The 22,032-nt window shown below is 39.3% G+C and overlaps 1 protein-coding gene across 2 annotated transcripts in view; it reads right to left on the minus strand.

Moving 5' to 3' along the window:
* Window positions 1–485: 485 nt before the first annotated feature.
* UBE3D (ubiquitin protein ligase E3D) overlaps window positions 486–22,032 on the minus strand; it is a 164,553-nt gene continuing 143,006 nt past the window's right edge. For both annotated transcript variants that reach the window (XM_070449836.1, XM_070449835.1), the window contains one exon: window positions 486–1,052. In XM_070449836.1, the coding sequence (XP_070305937.1) occupies window positions 1,040–1,052 (13 nt within the window). In that variant the 3' untranslated portion in view covers window positions 486–1,039. The remainder of the gene's footprint in view (window positions 1,053–22,032) is intronic.

Consider the following 22,032-nt stretch of genomic DNA (forward strand, 5'->3'; position numbering starts at 1 on the left):
CGGCATCTTTGGAGTTGGTTTTTGGACATGAGTCCACCACCTCCTCACATTGCCAGCCTTATGAATAAAGCAGGCTTTCCGTTCCAATCAACACTTGTCTCTGGAGTGTTGACTTTCAAGCAGTGAGCAGCCTAACATGAGTTTGGTAGCAAACAGGCTTGGTGAGAAGCAGGTATTGCTGCAGATCCAGAGACTGTCCTCCTGAATAAGGAGTGGGCAGGAAGCACCTGCCTGCCTCCAGCCCCGAGCTGGCTCCTTCTGTGAGATGAGAGGCAAGTCTCAAACCTCCTCTGTAAGATGAGGGGCGGTCCTGTGCCCTGTAGGACCCCCTCCAGCTCTGTCATTCTCAGCGATTTCCTTACCACATGCTCCAGCACACAAGGACTCGGACAACTCTGTAGCAGGATGCCAGGGAGGTATATTTCTTGATCTGCAGCATACCTGGTAATGGCAGAGGAAATAAAGAAGAAAAGGAACACGAGCAGTTTTGCATAAATGGGAAACCCTTTAATTTGACAATCAGGCATTCAACAGACATTTATTTACTGAGCATCCCGTCTGAATAAGGCATACAGAGTTCCATATTTTCTTAAAAAAATTTTTTTAAGCAAATCTGAGAAGTTCTCTGCAAGTTATGTCTGAAGATTTACAGCAGCTAACTTTCAATTCCACCACCAAAGCCCCTCGCTGCCTCCACACAGGATGGATGGGTCTCCGCCAGCTCTCTCTCTCCAGGTGGTGCTGACACAGCACATATCTGAATGTTCCTCTCGGTGGGAAACAGAGATGAAAATTCTATACTTATCTCTCAACCTGCTACTATGACTTTCTTCACAGCCTTGGTGTTTCAAGGATTTAAAGTTAACTCTTCTCTTAGAGAACAGATGCGAGCAAGTAAACTCAAAACTGCAACGCCCCGTTCTCTTGCTGTAGCCGGGTTCTTGTCTCTGTAACTGCTGCCCACTGCCCTCTGTAACTGCTGGCTGCCGGTACACCCCGTGCTGTGGAGAGGGATGTGTCAACTCCCCTGGTTACATCTTCAAAAAGGCCACCTGGAAAAGGAAGAAAAACCCACAGTGCTTTCCTTATATAACGTGATGAAATTGCTGAGCGCACATCAAACCTGGATCAGGTAAGTCTGGTCAGTAAGGATGCTTGCTGGTCTACAAAGAAAAATGACTCCTGGTTGGGCCAGACACTGCTATTTTACAGAGGGAGCCAATTAGTCCATTCATAAATAAATCATGCAGTAATTAAAGTAACTCACGTGTACTTTAAAAAATTAAGTTTAAATTGACACTAACATTGTACTGCCATGAAGTAATCCAGTTCTCGTTCCCACTGGTTCAAACAGCTGCTGTGGATCTTCTGTGAACAGAGTTCCAAATCCTGAAGACTTCTGGACAATTCCAGATTCTTGTCATGATTGTTAATTATATTAATCTCTTTTCCGGTCATGACAATGCTTTTAACCACATTCGACTATATGCATGGGCTTGTCAGCGCAAGTTATCTTAAAATTCAGTTGTTTCAAAAAATTTAATTCATATAGATACAAAATCATTTCAGACTATTTAATAAGGCCCAGATCAAATGCATCAATTTCTCAATAGTTTTGGATAATTACGAAACAAACATAATAAAGTCAACCATAAATGCTCTGAAAGTTCTAGTTCAGGGCTGATAATAAATTGCGGACAGTGCCAGCATCTGGAAAAGAGCAGCATGCAGTCAGAGATAAAGATGTGGAAGTTTGTCCTAGGCAATTTTTGGGGGGAAAGAGTGAGCAACTGAAGTGAAAATATTCCACTCTTGGACAGCTGGTACTTAAGTCCCCAAACGCAGTCGAAGGAGGCATGTATTTAATGAGCCATGTTAAGAGGAAAGGAAAAGGAAAGAGTCGTGCAAGGGCAGAAGGCATCTGCTTTATGTCAAGTGATCCAGAAGGATGTTACTCTTCATACGATGCTGGTGAGAAAAGCCCCTGCTGCGTTTCCGTATCAACTTCCAGCTGAGTTTCTCTATCAAGTTTGCAGTGAGAACAAAGTTGAAGGAGCAAGCAAAGAAGAGAGGTTAAGATTCTTAAGCAAAATATAAACATGGGGTAGGGAGGAGACAGATAGCAGAGTAGAAGGACATGAGCTCACCTCTTCTTATGGAAAATGTAAATGTGGACAACCAGTGCAAACCTCAAGGACTTAAGAGTCAAGAGTCTGTGATGATAGTTATGAAAACACTTGTGTTTCTCTCCCTGGCCTCTCAGCTGGTAACAGATATTAGAAGGCCATGAATATTCAGATGAGAAGGGGCTGCTGAAGAGAGACCAGCTGGGCCCTTTAGGGGATGATCAGAGATTCCCAGGAAGGGGTTCCAGGGGTTACCGAGTCTGACTTCTGGCTCACTGTGGTCAGTATCTCTGTTGGGAGACTCTGCTTCTTCAACAACAGTTCATAGGGACCTTCCCAAGAAGCCAATGCCACTGCTGATACTCAGAGACACAAAGATGACAGATGAAAGCCATTTATCCCTTTTTGAATTCTGAAAGCTGCTACATCATGGAGTATTCCAACCAGGAACTACTTAGATAGAATAACTGATGGTGACAAATGTTGTCATAAAAATGGTTAAGAACTTTCGCCCTCTACTTGGGACAATTTTGCCCACCAGGGTACATGTGGTAGTGTCTGAGGATTTCTTTTTTTTTTTTTTTGTCATGGCATGCAGAATCTTAGTTCTGGGACCAGAGATAGAACCCATGAACTCTGCAGTGGAAGCAGAGTCCAACTGCTGGACCACCAGGGAAGTCCCTGGAGATATTTTTGGCTGTCACAGCTTGGGGGATGCTAAAGGCATCCCGTGGGTAGAGAGGGAGGGATATTCTGATAATGCACAGGACCGCTCCCCATAAGAAAGAATAATCAGCCTGAAAGCATTAACAGTACCAGTGTTGAAAAATGTTGAAGTTTAGAGTTAAATCTCTCCGTGACCTTAAACAAGAAGTTTAGAGTTAGATCTCTCTGTGACCTTCAACAAGCTCATTAAACTCTATAACAGGACCTACCAGAAACTTGTAAAACACTTTCCTATTTCGATTCTTTTCATCCTCAGCTGTCTTATGATTTAGGTAAAGCAGACATCTGAAAAACTTTGTTTTACAAATGAAGAAACAGAAGCTCAGAAAACCTAAGTGACTTGCTCAGGATAAAAAGTAGTAGTGATGGGTTTAGGAAGAAATTCTGATTTCTAATCCATGCTTTCCCCACTATAAGTTTACAAATAGATGATCAAGATAAAACTGCACAGGTTGGGGGACTTTAAGTCTTCAAATTGTCTCATATATCAAAGAGTTACTTTCTTTTGCATGCTTGTGAACACGGATGCAAGATGGAGAAAACTACATAAGAGGCTGCGCTCATTAAAACAAACAATGCAAAATGGAGCCCCTCAGTCAAAAAAGAAAAAAATTTTAATTTGACCTACCATGTCTTTTTATTTTTTCTTATTTGTTTTTATAGTGCCGCCTGCCAAGGACACTATGTGTTTCTCAGGACTTAATAACAAGAAACTGCAATCATCCTTGGGAACAGGTACTGTACAATGTAGTTTAGCTTCTTTTTATTTAAAACATTTTGAGATAACATATTTCAAATGCAGATTTTGTATTCCCTAGCTTTTATCCGTGACAGGAAAAATTGCTTTCCCTACCTGCCATTTATTTTAAGAGAGGGTAATTTTATTTTGTTCCATTACACTGAGAAAAATCTCTGTATTTCATCTTTTTAGTTTTATTCCCCAAAGTAAAAAGTTTTAAAGCTTTGCAGAGTCTCTGAGCACAGCTACAGCTTCGGGCCCCACTGTCGCATGTCTAGAATATCTAGTCACAAAGTATAAGTGATGATTGGAAGCGAGGGAGATAGGGCTCTTTGCGGCTGGCTGTAAGGTCTCACCCTCTTCGTTTTCTCCTCCTGAAAGTGGACACTTGGGAATGGAACAGGGGAGAGAGAGGGAAGCTGTCTAAAAATACGGTCTCTGCCTTGCGTCACCATCTAAAAACAATCTTAAGCCACCATAAGCAGGGCCAGGCTGCAGTAATAGCTGACCAAATGTTCAGTTTATAATGCTTCTGTACAATTGCGTAAATATGCTAAACACTTTTGAATGCTCTTTTTGTCTTAGTTAACAAAATTATACTATGAAATTCTATTCCTCAGCCATAGAGCTGGAATTTCAATCAATAGAAAGACATGCTGTCAAGGCAGCCTGCACAAGATAAAATTAACATTTTAAAAAATGCTACATAAATGCTTTGAGGTGCACAAAACAAGACAGATAAAACTGTAAAATACTGGAAAATGTGAGTTTCATAGTAATTGTGAGCTTCAGAAAAGACTCTTCAGAATAAGTAGCACAGCTATACACAAACGTTCCTTTTAAAGAGTACTGTAGACTTAAAAAATAAATATAAAAAACTATGCCTTAAATATATTTTTTGTCTAGGTATGGTTCATGTTCAAAGTTATGTTCTGAAATAAATGTTATGACATGGAAACAAACTTTACTTTAATATTATAAAATCCAGTTTCTAGGCTCAAGCTTCATTTACAAAATAAAATATACAATATAAATGTAAATATAAAAATAATGAAAGAAAATGGCTTTTTCAATCACATTATTTTGAGTCTTAAATAACAACAGGGTACAAAATGTTTCCTAACTTGCTAATTTAGCATCGATCAGGCCTGTGTTGATGACACGTGGACTCCACTCTGCACTGAATAAATAATATGAAATTTTCCTCTACTGGGCTGGTAAGCTGACTTCATTCACTCAATTCATTCAATGATTAAATACCATCTATAAGTCTGTGACTGTCCAGTCAGAAAACAACTGAGAAGGCATTCCCTCGTGGCACTAACATGTGAATGGCGGCGATAGTCAAGTAATGAGATGATTCTAATAGGTTGGGATAAGTCTAGGATGGACGCCTAACATCTGATGACAGAAAAAAGACCATTCTTGGGTTATGAAAGGAAGTAAGATTTCTCAAGCAGTAGCCTGAATGATGTAGTTATTACTCTAATTAGGAAAACTTGTGTAGTAATAAAGCCTGGCATGGCACAGAGTGGGATATACCAAAGCAGCTGGCTTTGCTAAATGAACTACTAGCAAACAGGAAGGATGAAACAAAGGACCAAAGATGTGAGAAGCAATACAATAAGAAAGAGGATCCTATCCCTCTAAAATGACAATAAGTATGTGTACACTGAATGTGGACAGGAATACTAGACCAAGGAAACATCAGTGAGGCCTTCCAACTCAAATTCTGTAAGAGCCTTTAGAAAGTAGGAAAAAAGCAAGTAAAACCAGTGTCCTTAATGTCACTTAAACCTTTACCTTGTATTTTAAATAAAATCATATTTTATTTAGGTCATGGTACACTAGGAAAACAATACAATGAGAAAGACTAAAGATCTCTTCAAGAAAATTAGAGGTATCAAGGGAAACTTTCATGTAAGAATGGGCATAATAAAGGACAGAAACGGTAAGGACCCAGCAGAAGCAGAAGAAAGTAAGAAGAGTGGGGCAAGAATACACAGAAGAACTATACAAAAAGATCTTCATGACCAGGATAACCACAATGGTGTGATCACTCACCTAGAGCCAGACATCCTGGAGTGCGAAGCATCACTATGAACTAAGCTAGTGGAGGTGATGGAATTTCAGCAGAGCTATTTAAAATCCTAAAAGATGATGCTGTTACAGTGCTGCACTCAATATGCTAGTAAATTTGGAAAACTCAGCAGTGGCCACAGGACTGGAAAAGGTCAATTTTCATTCCAATCCCAAAGAAGGGCAATGCCAAAGAATGCTCAAATTACCACACAATTGCACTCATTTCACATGCCAGCATGGCAATGCTCAAAATCCTTCAAGCTAGGCTTCAACAGCACATGAATGAAGAACTCCCAGATGTACCAGCTGGGTTTAGAAAAGGTAGAAGAACCAGAGATCACATTGCCAACATCTGTTGGATCACAGAAAAGGCAACAGAATTCCAGAAAAACATCTACTTTTCACTGACTACACTAAAGCCTTTGACTGTGTGGATCACAACAAACTGAAAAATTCTTAAAGAGATGAGAATACGAGACCATCTTACCTGCCTCCTGAGAAACCTGTATGTGGGTCAATTAAGCAATAGAACTGGACAAGGAATAGCTAGCTGACTGGTTCCAAATTGGGAAAGGAGTACGACAAGGTTGTATATCATCACCCTGTTTATTTAAGTTATATGCAGAGTACATCATGTGAAATGCACAAGCTGGAATTAGGATTGCCTGGAGAAATATAAATTACCTCAGATATGCAGATGATACCACTCTTGTGGCAGAAAGTCAAGAGGAACTAAAAAGCCTCTTGATGAGGGTGAAAGAGGAAAGTGAAAAGGTTGGCTTAAAGCTCAACATTAAAAAAACTAAGATCATGGCATCCGGTCCCATCACTTCATGGCAAATAGAAGGGGGAAAAGTTGAAGTAGTGACAGATTTTATTTTCTTGGGCTTCAAATCACTGTGGATGGTGACTGCAGTAATAAAATTAAAAGATGCTTGCTCCTTGAAAGGAAAGCTATGACAAACTTAACGTATTAAAAAGCAAAGACAAAACTTTGCTGACAAGGTCCGTATAGTCAAAGATACGATTTTTCCAGTAGTCATGTATGGATGTGAGAGCTGAATCAGAAAGAAGGCTGAGTGCCAAAGAACTGATGCTTTTGAACTGTGGTGCAGGAAAAGACTCTTGAGAGTCCCTTGAACTGCAGGGAGATCAAACTGTCAATCCTAAACCCTGAATATTCTTTGGAAGGACTGATGCTAAAGCTGAAATTCCAATACTTTGTCTACCTGATGCAAAGAGCCAACTCATTGGAAAAGATCCTGATGCTGGGAAAGACTGAGGACAGGAGAACAGGGCGACAAAGGATGAGATGGTTAGATAGCATACCGACTCAACAAACATGAATTTGAGCAAACTCCAGGAGATTGTGAAGGACAGGGAAGCCTTGCGTGCTGCAGTCTACAATTCACAAAAATTGGACATGACTTGGCAACTGAACAACAACAACAACAACACAATAGGAAAATTTACAGATCAATCAAAAGCTTGTGTTTTTCACCTACCAGAACTAGTAAAGCAAAGCACAGCTATGTTTTCTAGTTAAGGGCAGTGTGTGAAGTACCAGAAGACAGAGATGTGAGTGAGATAGAGAGAGGCCTTTTCCTTTCCCGATGAGGCTGGATACACGGACAAATGCAGCAATTCCTGGGTCATGAGCCTGTTTTTCAACAAAGCAAGAGATTTCTAGATGTAACCTTCCCATCACCTCTTTCACAGTAAGGGGGTTGTGGAAGCATTGCTGGTGTTGGATGGTGCTATTACAACAGCACTGTGGTGAATAAGCCATCTGGATGCAGCTGCTGAAGCTCCCAGTTGTATAAGGCAAACCCAGCAACTTCACCCATGATAGCAAACACATGGGACAGACTTGTATATGGCAACAGTCTTTAGGTGATACATAAAAATATATTTTCTCAAGCACAGAACACATTTGTTAAAAGGAAAAAATTCTATGATAGATACCAATATGGGTGGGTGTTAAAATGTAAAATGGTAAATAGTGCTACCACAATAAACACACTATCACTCATAAATCAAAAAGTCCTTTGAATTTTTCATTCTTAAGAGATACGCACAGGAGGGAACTTGGCAGAAAGGAACAGTGGTGTGCTGCAGCTCTGGACAGAAGCGGTGTTTTGAAATCACCATTGCACTGCCCTTTTGACACCATGCCTCCAATCAAACAACTTTATTCAGAAATGGAGTTACTAGGGTTCAGAAATGGAATGTTTTTCTATAGTATTAATTCCTTAAAAATTTTAGCAGCAAAACCATTTTAATAAATAGTATTTCAAGGAAGTCATGCTCATTCTAATCTATCTTAACCTTGAGAAGTGTGGGTGTTGAAGAAAATGATGTTTTGGGGACACTGGTATAGTTATAAGTTCCAGGAGGGGACACAAACCTACATGGGAAAAAAACAGCTCTCCACAGCAGGTAACTGGTTTCTGGCATCTATATAAATTTATGTCAGTGACAGTTTAACATTCCTATTTTAGCAGTAAATATTAACTTTTCTAACAGAGATACTAGCTAGTCCCTCCTAATCCCAAAGGAAGAACTAGCTTTGTCTAAAACACTTCAACCCATTGTCAAGGACGAAGGAGGGACTAGCTTGGGAGGCTATAGTCGTTGATCCTACTAGTTAGCTGTGGAAGAGCTCCATGGAAATATCACCCAGGCACTAATGAGATGCTGGAACAAGTGGTCCCAGGGCAGGACTACTCAGGGGCACGTGTGCAGAATTCTGTCGAGTAAGAACAGCAAAAAGTCATTGCCCATACTTTTTAGGGAAAGGGCTAAGGAAAGTCGTAGCTACCTCTCTAAAGCCTCCTAGACAGTTTTATCTCATACCTGAAGAGCCTTATTTGTGCTGGTTGGTATTTAACCATAATTATTAGAACCTATAGAAATCAGGAGTTGTTCTGCTCATGGGAATTCTTTGTTCTAATAAATGATCAATAAATATAAGTTACAAATATAGAAAACACAGAAATGCACAGAAAAATAGAATTTTTACAACTTTATGATTTAGAGATAACTATTATTGACATTCTAGAGATATCTTTTTAGATTTATTTTCTATGTATAACTGGACATTTCTGCATATGCTGTTTTGTAATGTGTAGCTTCTTTATACCCTAACGATATATTATAGTAACTTCCCACGACAGTGAATATTCTTCTATGACATTTTAAATGGCTGCATGAAACTCCATCATGTATCTGATCACTTAAAAAATAAGGTCAAACGAATAACTCATTCTGGAAAGCAAACCTGAGGCATCCTTTGGAGGGGGATGGGTGAGGGGATACTAGTAACTGTTGAGCCAGAGGGCACTCTAGCATAATCTGGCCTGGGTTCTCAGGGGGTCATCTCTGGTCCAGTCTCACTGGTATCTCCTGGAACTTGTACATCAGGTAGATTCTCCTGTTCCATTCTAGAACTGCTCAACCAGAGCCTCCAGGGGCAGGCCAGCAACCGGGGTCCTGCAGGTCCTCCAAGAGGTTCCACCAGGAATTTCATCCAGCTTATCCAGCTGAGCAAACTTAGAGAGGGTAAGGGATGTGTTTAGTGACACAGCTTACTAGAGGAGGGACTCAAACACAGGTATTCTAACTCCTAGTCCAGGGCCTTCATTTCTGGCCAGAGCAAAGTGAAGATGCTGATCTAGAGTATCCAAAAATCCTTTAAAAAACTTTTTTTTTCCCTTATAGAAGACAGAATGATTGTCACACAAGAGAGAAACAAATTATGTCCAGGCCAATATTCTGTTATGAGTATAGGAGATTGAGCCCAACAGCTATGAAATGAGGGCTGAGTCTATTTTGCTAGCTGCCTAGAGACTGAAAAGTTCAAGTGTTAGTCACTCAGTTGTGTCTGACTCTTTACCATGCCATGGAGTGTAGCCCACCAGGTTCCTCTGTCCATGGGATTCTCCAGGCAAGAATACTGGAGTGGCTTGACGTTTTCTTCTGCAGGGTATCTTCCTGATGCAACGATTGAATCCATGTTTCTCCCTGGTATATTCTTTACCATCTAAGCAAGACTAAAGGGGTCAAATATTTCAAACTAACCTACTGTATAAAGCTCATCTATGAAGATTAAGTGATTTTTTTTTTGGGGGGGGGTTGGAGGGAGGAGCTTCCAATATGCCCTGATAAAGTTCTCTTTTCTAAATCTACTTACTCAACATGGCTATCTTTAGCAAAATTATTTGGTCAGTTCAGGTAAAGAAAACTGTCACCAATCAAACTGCAGAATAATTTGGCAAAGAAAAAAACAAAAAGCCTCCCATACTTTGCTTGGAGTATGTCTATAAAACAGTATAGGCATTCTAGAAAACAGTTTGGCAGCATCTTTAAAAACTAAACATGTAATCACTGTACGACCCAGCAGTTCCAGTCTCAGACATTTATCCCAGAGAAATGAAAACTTTATGTTTATACAAACACCTGTATGTGAATGTTCATGGCAGCATTATTTTAACAGCCAAAAGCTAGCATCAGCCCAGATGCATGGTTAGTGACGGTATATCCACCATGAACACTTACTTGGTGGCAGTGACAAGCAGCAAACTATTGATACAGGCAACAACTTGGAAGACTCACAAGGGAGTTAAGCCAAGCTCAAAAGGTTGAGCTTTTCATACTGTATAGTTTCATTTCTGTAACATTTTTGAAATGACAAAATTTCACAAATAGAGGACAAGGTAGTGGTTTCCAGGGGTTGGGGATGGTGGTGAGTGGAGGAAGGGTGTGATTATGAAAGAGCAACAGGAAGGATTTTGGTGCTGATGGAACTGTTCAGCATCTTGTACTTTGGTGGATGCATAAACATACCAAGGGATATAATTACACAGAACCTCACACATTTGCACACACAGATGTAGAGGAGTACAAATACAACCAGGGAGATCTGACTAAGATGGGAGGACTCTACCATGTCAATGCCCAGTACCACAGTTCTGTAAAATGTTACCACTGGGGGAAACTGGGCAAAGTGTACAAGTCATCTTTCATACTCTTTCTTACAGATTTCAGTGACTCTGCAATTATTTCACTAAAAATGTCAGCTGAAATAATGCCACAGTACTTTGCAAATGACCTTGTCTGGCTTATTCTAATTCAGTTATCTAGAGGGTTGCTCTGAGATGCATTATTCAAAGTCTTGTTCACATTGATGTTATGGTTAATATATCACTGTGATCCCATTTTCCTTGGTGGAATGACCTGAGTTAGCTAGTGAGTTAATTTTGGAATGAGTCCTGAAGCAGATGGCCACAGTGAGACACAATACCGTTATATTTAACACGGGTTGGGCTGACGGTCTGGCATTAAATGCTTAGGTTACACACAATAGAACCTTAAATCTTAGATTGTATATGAAGGACTTACTGTAAAGAGTTTACTAAGCACACTTCTTTGCTTTTGTATTGCCCTGCAGTAAACAATGAAAAAAGATTCTGGCATTTTTTTAAAGCCCAAATTGCTATAGCAAATCTTCTAGACACATAAGAGGCACTTGCCAAATATTTTTTCGGGGTAAATACATTAAACTAAAACTCTGATTTTAATTTTAAAAGTAATAGTATCTTACAAAAGATTTGGGGAACTAGGAAAGAAGAAAAAAATATGCTCTAATACCCTAACGTCACTTGGGTCTATTCCCACATGGTTCTAAGATAAATTGTTCTCATATTGATTGTGCTGTGCATGCATGCTCAGTTGCTAGTTGTGTGTGACTCTACAATCCCAAGGACTGTAGCCCACCAGGCTCTGTCCGGGAGATTTTATAGGCAAGAATACTGGATTGCACTGCCATTTCCTCCTCCAGGGAATCTTCCCCACCCAAGGATCGAACCTGTGTCTCCTACACTGGCAGGCGGGTTTACCACTGAGTCACCTGGGAAGTCCCTCATGTTGATTATCAGTATGCATATTTTTACATCATAAACATTTTTAGGTGCTGCTCAATGAATCTTTGTTTTAATAGCTGCAAAAGTCCATTATAACTTAATCTTTTACAAGCTTAAGTTCTTCCCAGGTTTGTCAAGATCAAAAGTAATGATGAAATAATCACTATCATGTTTATAAGTTTTTTTCCAATATTATAGAATATTTCCTTAGAATAGAGTCCCAGAAATTGGATTATTAGATTGAAAGGTATGAATATTAATATAATTTGATGCATATTTTTTTTCAATGAGCTGTACCAACTGGTAATGCCACCAGAATCTTACCTTCTTTTTTTAAATTAGTGCTAATTTAGTAAAAGGAAAGGATACCTCAGTACTTTTTGAATTTTATTTAGCTGCTATGAGTTTAAACATTTCCCCAGATGTTTAATAACTGCTTTTCTTGTAAACTGATTAATTATGAATTCATGTCCTTTTTTTTTAACCTACAGGGGGCTTAATTTTTTTGTTTGTTTAAGCTCTTTGGGGCTTTCCTGGTGGCTCAGATGGTGAAGAACCTGACCACAATGTGGGAGACCGAGGTTCGATCCCCTGGGTCAGGAAGATCCCCTGGAGAAGGGAATGGCAAACCACTCCAGTACTCTTGCCTGGAGAATTCCATGGACAGAGAAGCCTGGCAGGCTACAGCCGTGGGGTCACAGAGTCAGACATGACTGAGCAACTAGCACACAAACACAAGCCCTTTAGTAAATGTTAATATGATTTTCACGCAGTGAAGAAATTAAGTGCCAGGTATCATCTCACTGAATCTTTATAAAATCCACCTGAGTTAAATTTCTAATTTAACTGTCTCCAGATTATAAATGAGGAACCAAGTCCTACTACAGAAGCTGAGTAACTCCTGCTCACTGCTACAAGCTAGTCAAAAGGCTGGGTGTGCAATCGGGCCTTTGCTTTTGAGCCTAGTATTCATTTCATCATCAAAGCTCCCTTCCATCTAATTATGGGGAGAGATAATTGCTATAGTAACTTTAGTTGAAGAAAGAATCCATCATATTCCAAATTTTTAAGCCACATTTAGTAGCACTTGAAATGATGCAGTCACTCTTATGTTTTAAGAAGAAAGTAGATTATTTCTTTTAGGTTAGACATAAGGAGGAGAAAGAAAAAGATAGAAGGGCAAATTAAAGCCTTACTTGTAAACAGAAAATAACTCTTCGATTAGAAGAGAAACCTTCTGGCAAGTGAAGTGAGCCAACAGGGTAAATGAGAAATCAGCCTGAAATCTCAGAAAGGATTTTTTGTCTGAAAGTTTAGCAAACAGGATAAGTTACACTGGCATAGTTTAATCAGTTCAGTTGAAAAGATTATGACTTGGAATAATCAAATAATAGTTAAGGCCACGTAAGAAAGGGGATCAAACTATAATCAGATGATTATTTTCTTTAGCCACTTACTACCTAGATGTTACTTTGAAAATATGATATTGAAGATACACAAATCTTTAGAATGGAAAGCATGCTACTATATTCATTTTAAAATAAACACCGCTTGTTTCTGAAGCCTATTATTTGGAGTTGCTGGAAATAAATGAGACTCATAAAACTCATTTATTTATTTTAAAGGAGGTGCATGAGGATTTTATAACTATACAAAGAAACAAAAGTAAGTGCTTGTGGAAAGGAGCACATCAAAGAAGACAATGTTTTGAGGGTTTTGGGGTTTTTTTTTTGCTTTAAGCCACGCAGAAAGCAAAAAGGTGTTGTTGGTGCAGTGTCTCCAAGTTAAGAACAGCTCAGGATATGAGATCAGAAAAGGGCACAAGGGCACATACTCATCAAGGGTTTCCAGGGTTCAAAGTGGTTAAGTTTTACACCTGCCATCTAAGCTCCATGAGAAGACAGAACAAATCAGGTAGACACGAGGAAAGTGCAGACAGGTGAAGCCTTATTGTAACTATACGTAAATGTTTTATGCATTTTAAATATTGCTACCAATGCATCTTCTCTGCTATTCATGAATAAATTCATGCTTCTTTAATTATTTTTAAAGGAAGAAGCACAAATGGATGATTGTGTATATGAAATTTCCAAGGCTTACATAAGGCTTTCTCTAACTTATACTACCCTAGGACAATACCATCTACCAGTCGCAGGGAATGAAACTGCAGACGCTGCATCTGAAGAAAAAACTGCAAGCCTATAGGGTTTGCAAACAGAAGAATGTAGATGGCTTAGCTGAAAATCAGCAGCTACTAGAAAAATAACTCTGAGCCCAGAGGCCACTGATAGGGATTATGTAAGGAAGGTATGTAACTCCAACTCCATGGGGTTCAAACCAGCACATCCTTGGTTAGAGACATGATTCATTCCATAGAAATTCAGTTCTGAACCCAGCATTATTGACTAAGCCATGAGTCTTTAATACATGAAACTATCTGGCTGAAGTTACCAATAAATAAGCTTTTTCCCAATATATCCAACTTACAACATTAACTATAAAGAAACGTGACTGATAATTCATCAAAGCACTCTATAAAGCAGTGGAAATGACTGGATGGACATAAATATGACCTATATATAACCACTCAATCATTAGTGTATCACAACATGGACCAGTCCTTTCTGGCTTCTGGGTTATTGAATACCTGGGAGATGACCAATGTCTCCAACTATATTTTGTTAGGGAATATCAGAAACCTTAAAAATCAGCTAACTGCCTTAAGATTCTGGCTTCCAGAGGTCACTATGAGTTCATGGTGCCAGGTGCACGGAAATGCATGTTCTATGAGATGGCGTCACAGAATGAACGAACTTGCATGCTTCAATAAAGTCACAGCTGGCACAATTCACACCTGGGAATGCTCCCTGACTTAGGAGAAAGAGCCTAAGTGTCTTCCAAAGGCAACACAGTCAGGTTAATGAGCCTCCGTGCCTGAGTTGCTGCATCTGTAGTCTGGGGCTTCCCTCTTCCTCTGGCTGGTCAAGGACTGGATGAGACACTGTGTGTCTGTGACTGGCCCCAGGAAGACCCTCTCTTCCTCCTCCGCACTGATAAGGAGAGAAGCTTATTCAGTCAAAAGCCTCCCTCCACCTACCTATGTAGGGTCTGAACCTCATGAACTACAAGATAAACATCAAAAACCTACGGGTCCTTCATAACAAAGTGTGAAAGAGTTATTTCACGATTAGGGAAGTTCTGAGATAAGACACAGAATCATAAATTTTGACCTGAGGAGAGTAAGGACTGGAAAGCCATGAGAAAGATATGCACTATATTTTGGTGGGAAGTAGAGAAAAATTTGAAACATATATTGTTTCAGGTGTCTTTAACGCAACTAACTTGCTAAAAGGCTGTAAGAATAAACAACTATTCCAATGAGTCTGCTATGTTCTCAGAACCATACCACTTGGTATATTTAAAGATGAGGCCTATAAACATTTTTGGAAAATGTTATCTATTTTCCAATGGTTTAGGGATAAAAAAATTTTCTTTGAGATGAAAAAAAAAGTATATATATATGCGTGTGTGTGTATGTGTATGTATATATATCTATATTTAAAATTCCCCCAAATTTCTTTGAGGTCATCTTTATAAGATATGAGAAACAAATGGGAAAGGAAGGTAAGCCCAGTTGGCGGTCCTTCAGTAAGGGTTTTTATGAGATAAGCGTGCATGATCTCATTCCTTTTCTTGAGAACGCTTGGTTCATAACATTAGTATGAGTCCAATGAACAAATGTGGAGAGAAAAATGTTGAGGACAGGTCAGATCAGTGGATTATTATCTTTTCATTCTGACAAACTTATGAACAAACCTGTCAACATAGGGCTCCTTGTTGTAATGTACAAAACGATTAAATCATGACATTGTACACCTGAAACTTGTATTTTAAGTCAATTTTACTTCAATAATAATAAGAAAAAAGACAGGGCTCCTCATACAAGTCCTAGCATCCCCCGTGGTCACCTCTCACTGTTCAGACTTCGGCCAGTGACCAATCTGCAGGGCACTTAGCTGTTTTTTGTTTGTTTTCAATTTATGAAAGATTTCAAATATCAACATATTCTCTAGTAAAGAGAAGTATTATGATAAATCTACAGATGTTATCCAGAAACTAATAATTACCAATTCATGGTCATTTCATTTCATCCAAAGCTCTGCCACAGAACTCTACTGAAGCAAATCGCAGATATATTATTTTGTATATAATTCAGTATGTGTCTCTAAAAGAGGAGGATTGGTATAAAAATAAAACCACAATGCCATGATCACATCCAGAGAATTAATAATAATTCCTTAACATAGTCAAATATCCATTCGGGGACAAGTTTCCCCAACTAGCTCATAAAATTTTTTAACAGCTGCTGTTTGTTCAAATCAGAATCCAAACATGTCTAAGTAGTGTTACAACGGTTTCATATGTTTTTAAAGTTTCTTTTAAATCATAAGTTCCTCTTCTCTCCTTTTTTCTCCCTTTGATTTTTATGTTTTGAAGAAATCAGATCTTTCATCCTCTTGGTTTTCCATACACTAGAATGTGCAAGAGTGTTTTGTGTTTTTAGTGAGATTATAAACTCAAGGATGTAAAATTCATCCAGTACTATTTAACTCTACTATAGTCATTATTTGTATTAATGCTCACATCGTGCCATCTCTGGCAGTGAGAACCTCTTCAACTTGGAGCCTAAGTCCTGAGGACGTGATCCCGGTTATTTACATTGATTTTTTTCATTTCTTTGTTGGGTTGGTTGGTTGGTTTGCTTTCTGGTAGGACAGGACTCAGACTTGTCTTATCCCAGACATTCTCCCACAGAAAGTGGGACCTTCAGTGAGGAACGGAATTTGGAGATAAGAAGTAGAGATTGCCTTACTGCTTCCAAAGTGCTCTGGACACGTTACTTTATGTTTACACATACAGACCTGCTACCCAACTCTGGGTATCACCATAGTCCATTTTCAGAGTGCACACAGATCCTATTCAGAAGCCAGGTCCTCAACTACTGAGAGATGAACCTTTCTGTCTAAGGCGAACAGGTTAGAAAAAGAACAGGTTAGAAAAATACGTCCTTAGCAACAGAGAGAGAAACTCCAACCAAAGAAGTCTCACGAGTCCCTTCCTTTCCCATTGGAACTAAAAGGAAAAAGTTAAGCTCTGTTACCAGAACTTAAATGGAAAAAGGAATCTTTCTAGATAGAGGACTTACTTTTTAAAAAAAAAAAAAAAAAAACAAACTAGGTAGAGACTTTCCTGTATGTGTAAAAGAAAAATACTTCCCGAAAAAGGCTCACCAAGAAACCCCCTTGGGCATGGAATGATAGAGGTGACTCACTGCCTTGTGTGGGGACAGGTCCCTGCATTAATCTGTTTGTCACAGCTGTGGAAGGATGAGATTGAGACAGTTGTTGCAAAGGTTGTGGGCACTGGAAGTCTATCCCAAAGAAAATAAAAATAATTTTGTCTACTTGTTTGGCTAATTAGGAGGAGTATTTCTGAATAATCACTAAAGGAAAATACCTTATAACCTCAACCTCACAGTATCTTTGGAACAGAGAAGAAAACAAAAACTGGAAGGGCATGTTTCATGGGAATTTTGATAATTTAGAGCAAACTTTTTCAGATGTAAAACCTTTCCTAGCCCATGAGGAGCAGCAGCAGGTTCTTGTAAAACCTACATGTATTATCAGGAGGGGAGTCTGGGTGTAATGGGGACTCCTCCAAATCAAACCATAGAAAGTCTTACTTCACAAAAGAATGTTCAGTTCAGTTCAAGTCGCTCAGTTGTGTCCAACTCTTTGCGACCCCATGAACCACAGCATGCCAGGCCTTCCTGTCCATTACCAACTCCCGGAGTCCACCCAAACCTATGTCCATTGAGTCGGTGATGCCATCCAACCATCTCATCCTCTGTCATCCCCTTCTCCTCCTGCCCTCAATCTTTCCCAGCATCAGAGTCTTTTCCAATGAGTAAGCTCTTTACCTCAGGTGGCCAAAGTATTGGAGTTTCAGCTTCAACATCAGTCCTTCCAATGAACACTCAGGACTGATCTCCTTTAGGATGGACTGGTTGGATTTCCTTGTGCAGTCCAAGGGACTCTCAAGAGTCTTCTCCAACACCACAGTTCAAAAGCATCAATTCTTCGGCGCTCAGCTTTCTTTATAGTCCAACTCTCACATCCATACACGACCACTGGAAAAATCGTAGCCTTGACTAGATGGACTTTTGTTGACAAAGTAATGTCTCTGCTTTTTAATATGCTATCTAGGTTGGTCATAACTTTCCTTCCAAGGAGTAAGCGTCTTTTAATTTCATGGCTGCAATCACCATCTGCAGTGATTTTGAAGCCCAGAAAAATAAAGTCAGTCACTGATTCCACTGTTTCCCCATCTATTTGCCATGAAATGATGGGACCGGATGCCATGATCTTAGTTTTCTGAATGTTGAGTTTTAAGCCAACTTTTTCACTCTCCTCTTTCACTTTCATCAAGAGGCTCTTTAATTCTTCTTCACTTTCTGCCATAAGGGTGGTGTCATCTGCATATCTGAGGTTATTGATATTTCTCCCAGCAGTCTTGGTTCCAGCTTGTGCTTCCTCCAGCCCGGCGTTTCTCATGATGTACTCTGCGTATAAATTAAATAAGCAGGGTGACAATATACAGCCTTGATGTACTCCTTTTCCTATTTGGAACCAGTCTGTTGTTCCATGTCCAGTTCTATCTGTTGCTTCCTGACCTGCATACAGGTTTCTCAAGAGGCAGGTCAGGTGGTCTGGTATTCCCATCTCTTTCAGAATTTTCCACAGTTTATTGTGATCCACATAGTCAAAGGCTTTGGCATAGTCAATAAAGCAGAAATAGATGTTTTGCTGGAACTCTCTTGCTTTTTTGATGATCCAGCGGATGTTGGCAATTTGATCTCTGGCTCCTCTACCTTTTCTAAAACCAGCTTGAACATCTGGAAGTTCACAATTCACGTATTGCTGAAGCCTGGCTTGGAGAATTTTAAGCATCACTTTACTAGCGTGTGAGATGAGTGGAATTGTGCAGTAGTTTAAACATTCTTTGGCATTGCCTTTTGGGGATTGGAATGATAACTGACCTTTTCCAGTCCTGTGGCCCTTGCAGTTTTCCAAATTTGCTGGCATATTGAGTGCAGCACTTTCACAGCATCATCTTATGGGATTGAAATAGCTCAACTGGAATTCCATCACCTCCACTAGCTTTGTTTCTAGTGATGCTTTCTAAGGCCCGCTTGACTAAACATTCCAGGATGTCTGGCTCTAGATGAGTGATCCCACTATTTTGAGTATCTAGGTTGTGAAGATCTTTTTTGTACAGTTCTTCTGTGTATTCTTGCCACCTCTTCTTAATATCTTCTGCTTCTGTTAAGTCCCTACCATTTCTGTCCTTTATTGAGCCCATCTTTGCATGAAACGTTCCCTTGGTATCTCTAAGTAACCAAAAAGGAAATGAAAAGGTGCTCAGTATCACTGGTCATCAGGGAGATGAAAATAAAAATCCTAACGAAATGCCCACCAGAAGAGCTAAAATGAAAACAATTGAACCATAAATAAAACAAAAGGCAACTTCAGAATGGGAGAAAATATCTGCAAATGAAGTAAATGACAATGGGTTAATCTCCAAAATACACAAATTGCTCATGCAGTTAAATATTAAAAGAACAAATAGCCCAATCAAAAGTATGGGCAGGGGATTTAAATAGACATTTTTTCAAAGAAGACAAAGATGGCCGAAAAGCACATGAAAAGGTGCTCAACATCACTACTTATTAGAGAAAGTAAAGCACAACTACAATGACCTCACACTGGTCAGAATGACCAGTTATTATTTAAAAAATCTACAAACATGCTGGAGAGGGTGGGAAATTTTGGTGGAAATGTAAATTGGTGCAGCTACTATGGAGAACAGTATGGAGGCGCCTTAGAAAACTAAAAATAGAACTACTGTGTATGCATTCTAACGTCCTTCAGTTGTGTCTGACTCTGTGCAACCCTATGGACTGTAAGGTTCCCCTCTCCATGGGCTTCTCTAGGCAAGAATACTGGAGTGGGTTGTCATGCCCTTCTCCAGGGGATCTCATTCCTGACCCAGGGACTGAACCCGCATTTCTTATGTCTCCTGCATTGGCAGGAGGGTTCTTTACCACTAATGCTACCTGGAACTACATGACCCAACAATTCCACTCCTGGGCATATATTCAGAGAAAACCACAATTTGAAAAGATACATCACTGCAGCACTGTTTACAATAACCAGGACATGGAAGCAACCTAAAAATGTCCATCAATAGAAGAACAGATAAAGATGATGTGTTACATATACACAACGGAATACTCCTCAGCCATGAAAAAGAACAAATGCCATCTACAGCAGCATGAATGGATCTAGAGATTGTCATTCTGAGTGAAATAAGTCAGATAAATATCATATGATATTATTTTTATGTGGAGTCTAAAAAACAGGGTACAAATGAACTTATCTACAAAACAGAAGTAGAGTCACAGATGTAGAAAAACTTACGGTTACCAGGGGAGAAGGGAGGAGGGATAAATTGGGAGATTGAGATTGACATGACATATACACTACTATATATAAAACAGATAACTAATAAGGACCTACTGTGTAGCACAGGGAACTCTACTCAACATTCTGTAATGGCCTATATGGAAAAGAATCTAAAAAGAAGAGTGGATGTATGTGTATGTACAACTGATTAACTCGGCTGTACACTGGAAAATAACACAACATTGTGAATCAACTACAATTTTTTTTAAAAAAAAGCAAACAACAACAATAAAAAGCAACTAGCCACACCAAATGATGAACACGTGGGTAACAATATGGAACAACAGCAATGCTCATACACAATTGCTGGGAGTGTAAAATGGCATAACCACTTTGCAGCAGTGTCTGGCAATTTAATAAAAGTTAAAGATACATTTACCCTACAACCCAGCAATTCCATTCCTAGATATTTACTGAGAAAAATGAAAACATGTCCACAAAGAGACTTTTTCAGACTAACCATAGCAACTTTATCAAAATAGTCCCTAACTAGAAACCCAAGTGTCCATCAACAACAGAATGTATTAATGTGTTTATACATATAATGGACCACTATTCTAAAATAAGAAATGAGTGAACTACTGATAAACACAATAATGTGAATAATTGCAAACACATTATGTTAAGTGAAAGAGATTAGGCCAAAAAAAAAAAAAAAGTATACACTGTATGATTTAATTTACAAAATCCAAATATAGGCAAAATGAATCTGTGATGATAGAAATGAGAGATAGTGGTTTCAGGGGAGGGAGGATTAATGAAAATGCCTGAAGGGAACTTTTTGGAGGAATGGATATGATCTCTATCTTCTTTTTGGATGGTAGTTAAATGGGTGTTTGTACATCAGTGGTTCTCAACCAGGGGTAGTTTTGGTGCCCAGGGAACTAGTAATGCCAGGAGACACTTTTGATTGTCACCCCCCGAGAAGGGGATGCTATTGGCATCTAGTGACAAGAGGTCATGGATTAATAGGACAGCTCCCTATAAGAAAGAGCTACCCATTCCAAAATGTCAGCAGTGCCAAGGCTGAGAAACCTAGTGTATATACATTTGTCAAAACTCAAACACAAGAACTATTACAAAATTTGAACATCTTACTGAATGTGAATTATTACCAGAAGAAACAAAAAGAACTCAATAATTTCTCTCCTTACCCCAAAGTATAGCTGAAGGACAAGATTAGGAGAAAAAATTTCATTTTTCAATTCTATGAGTTAAACTGTTCAATAATCAATTTCATATCCAAATCATGCCCAGTTAACGCTGACTGACATTTTTTAAATCTTGGGGGAAGTTCCAATTGTACATGTAAGGTGCTTGGAAGTCACTATTCCATCCTAACAAGTAAAAAGGTGAACAGAATTAAAAATTAACAACTTTTCTTCTATCCATAATCAAGAACAGGAAACAGGGCAAACTGAGGCTGGAGAGATAGGACAATGCAGGGAGTCAAGGCTTATTGGAGGAGAGGTTCACTAGAGGGAACCAGAGCTGGGGTAGGAAACCTGCACTGTAACTGAGGAACAGTTGGAGGCTGAGAGTGGAAAAGTCTCAGAGTTAAGGACTGTGGAAGGATCCAGTCTAATGATTCCGCAGGTTTATGAGATTTACCTCCTGAGGCTCCACCTACGTTCTCACAGTAAAAATGGGAGAAAAATCCCCTTGAAACTCCAGAGAGGAGAGGGGAGTAGTAACCATTCAGAAATACACCAGAGCACTCTATTCTTAACAAGGTCTGCACTCAGGGAAGCTAAAGGCAAAGGAGAAAAGGAATGATATATCCATCTGAATGCAGAGCTCCAAAGAACAGCAAGCCTTCCTCAGTGATCAATGCAAAGAAATAGAGGGAAATG

This window comes from Odocoileus virginianus, chromosome 19, assembly GCF_023699985.2.
Source record: "Odocoileus virginianus isolate 20LAN1187 ecotype Illinois chromosome 19, Ovbor_1.2, whole genome shotgun sequence".
Lineage (NCBI taxonomy): Eukaryota > Metazoa > Chordata > Mammalia > Artiodactyla > Cervidae > Odocoileus > Odocoileus virginianus.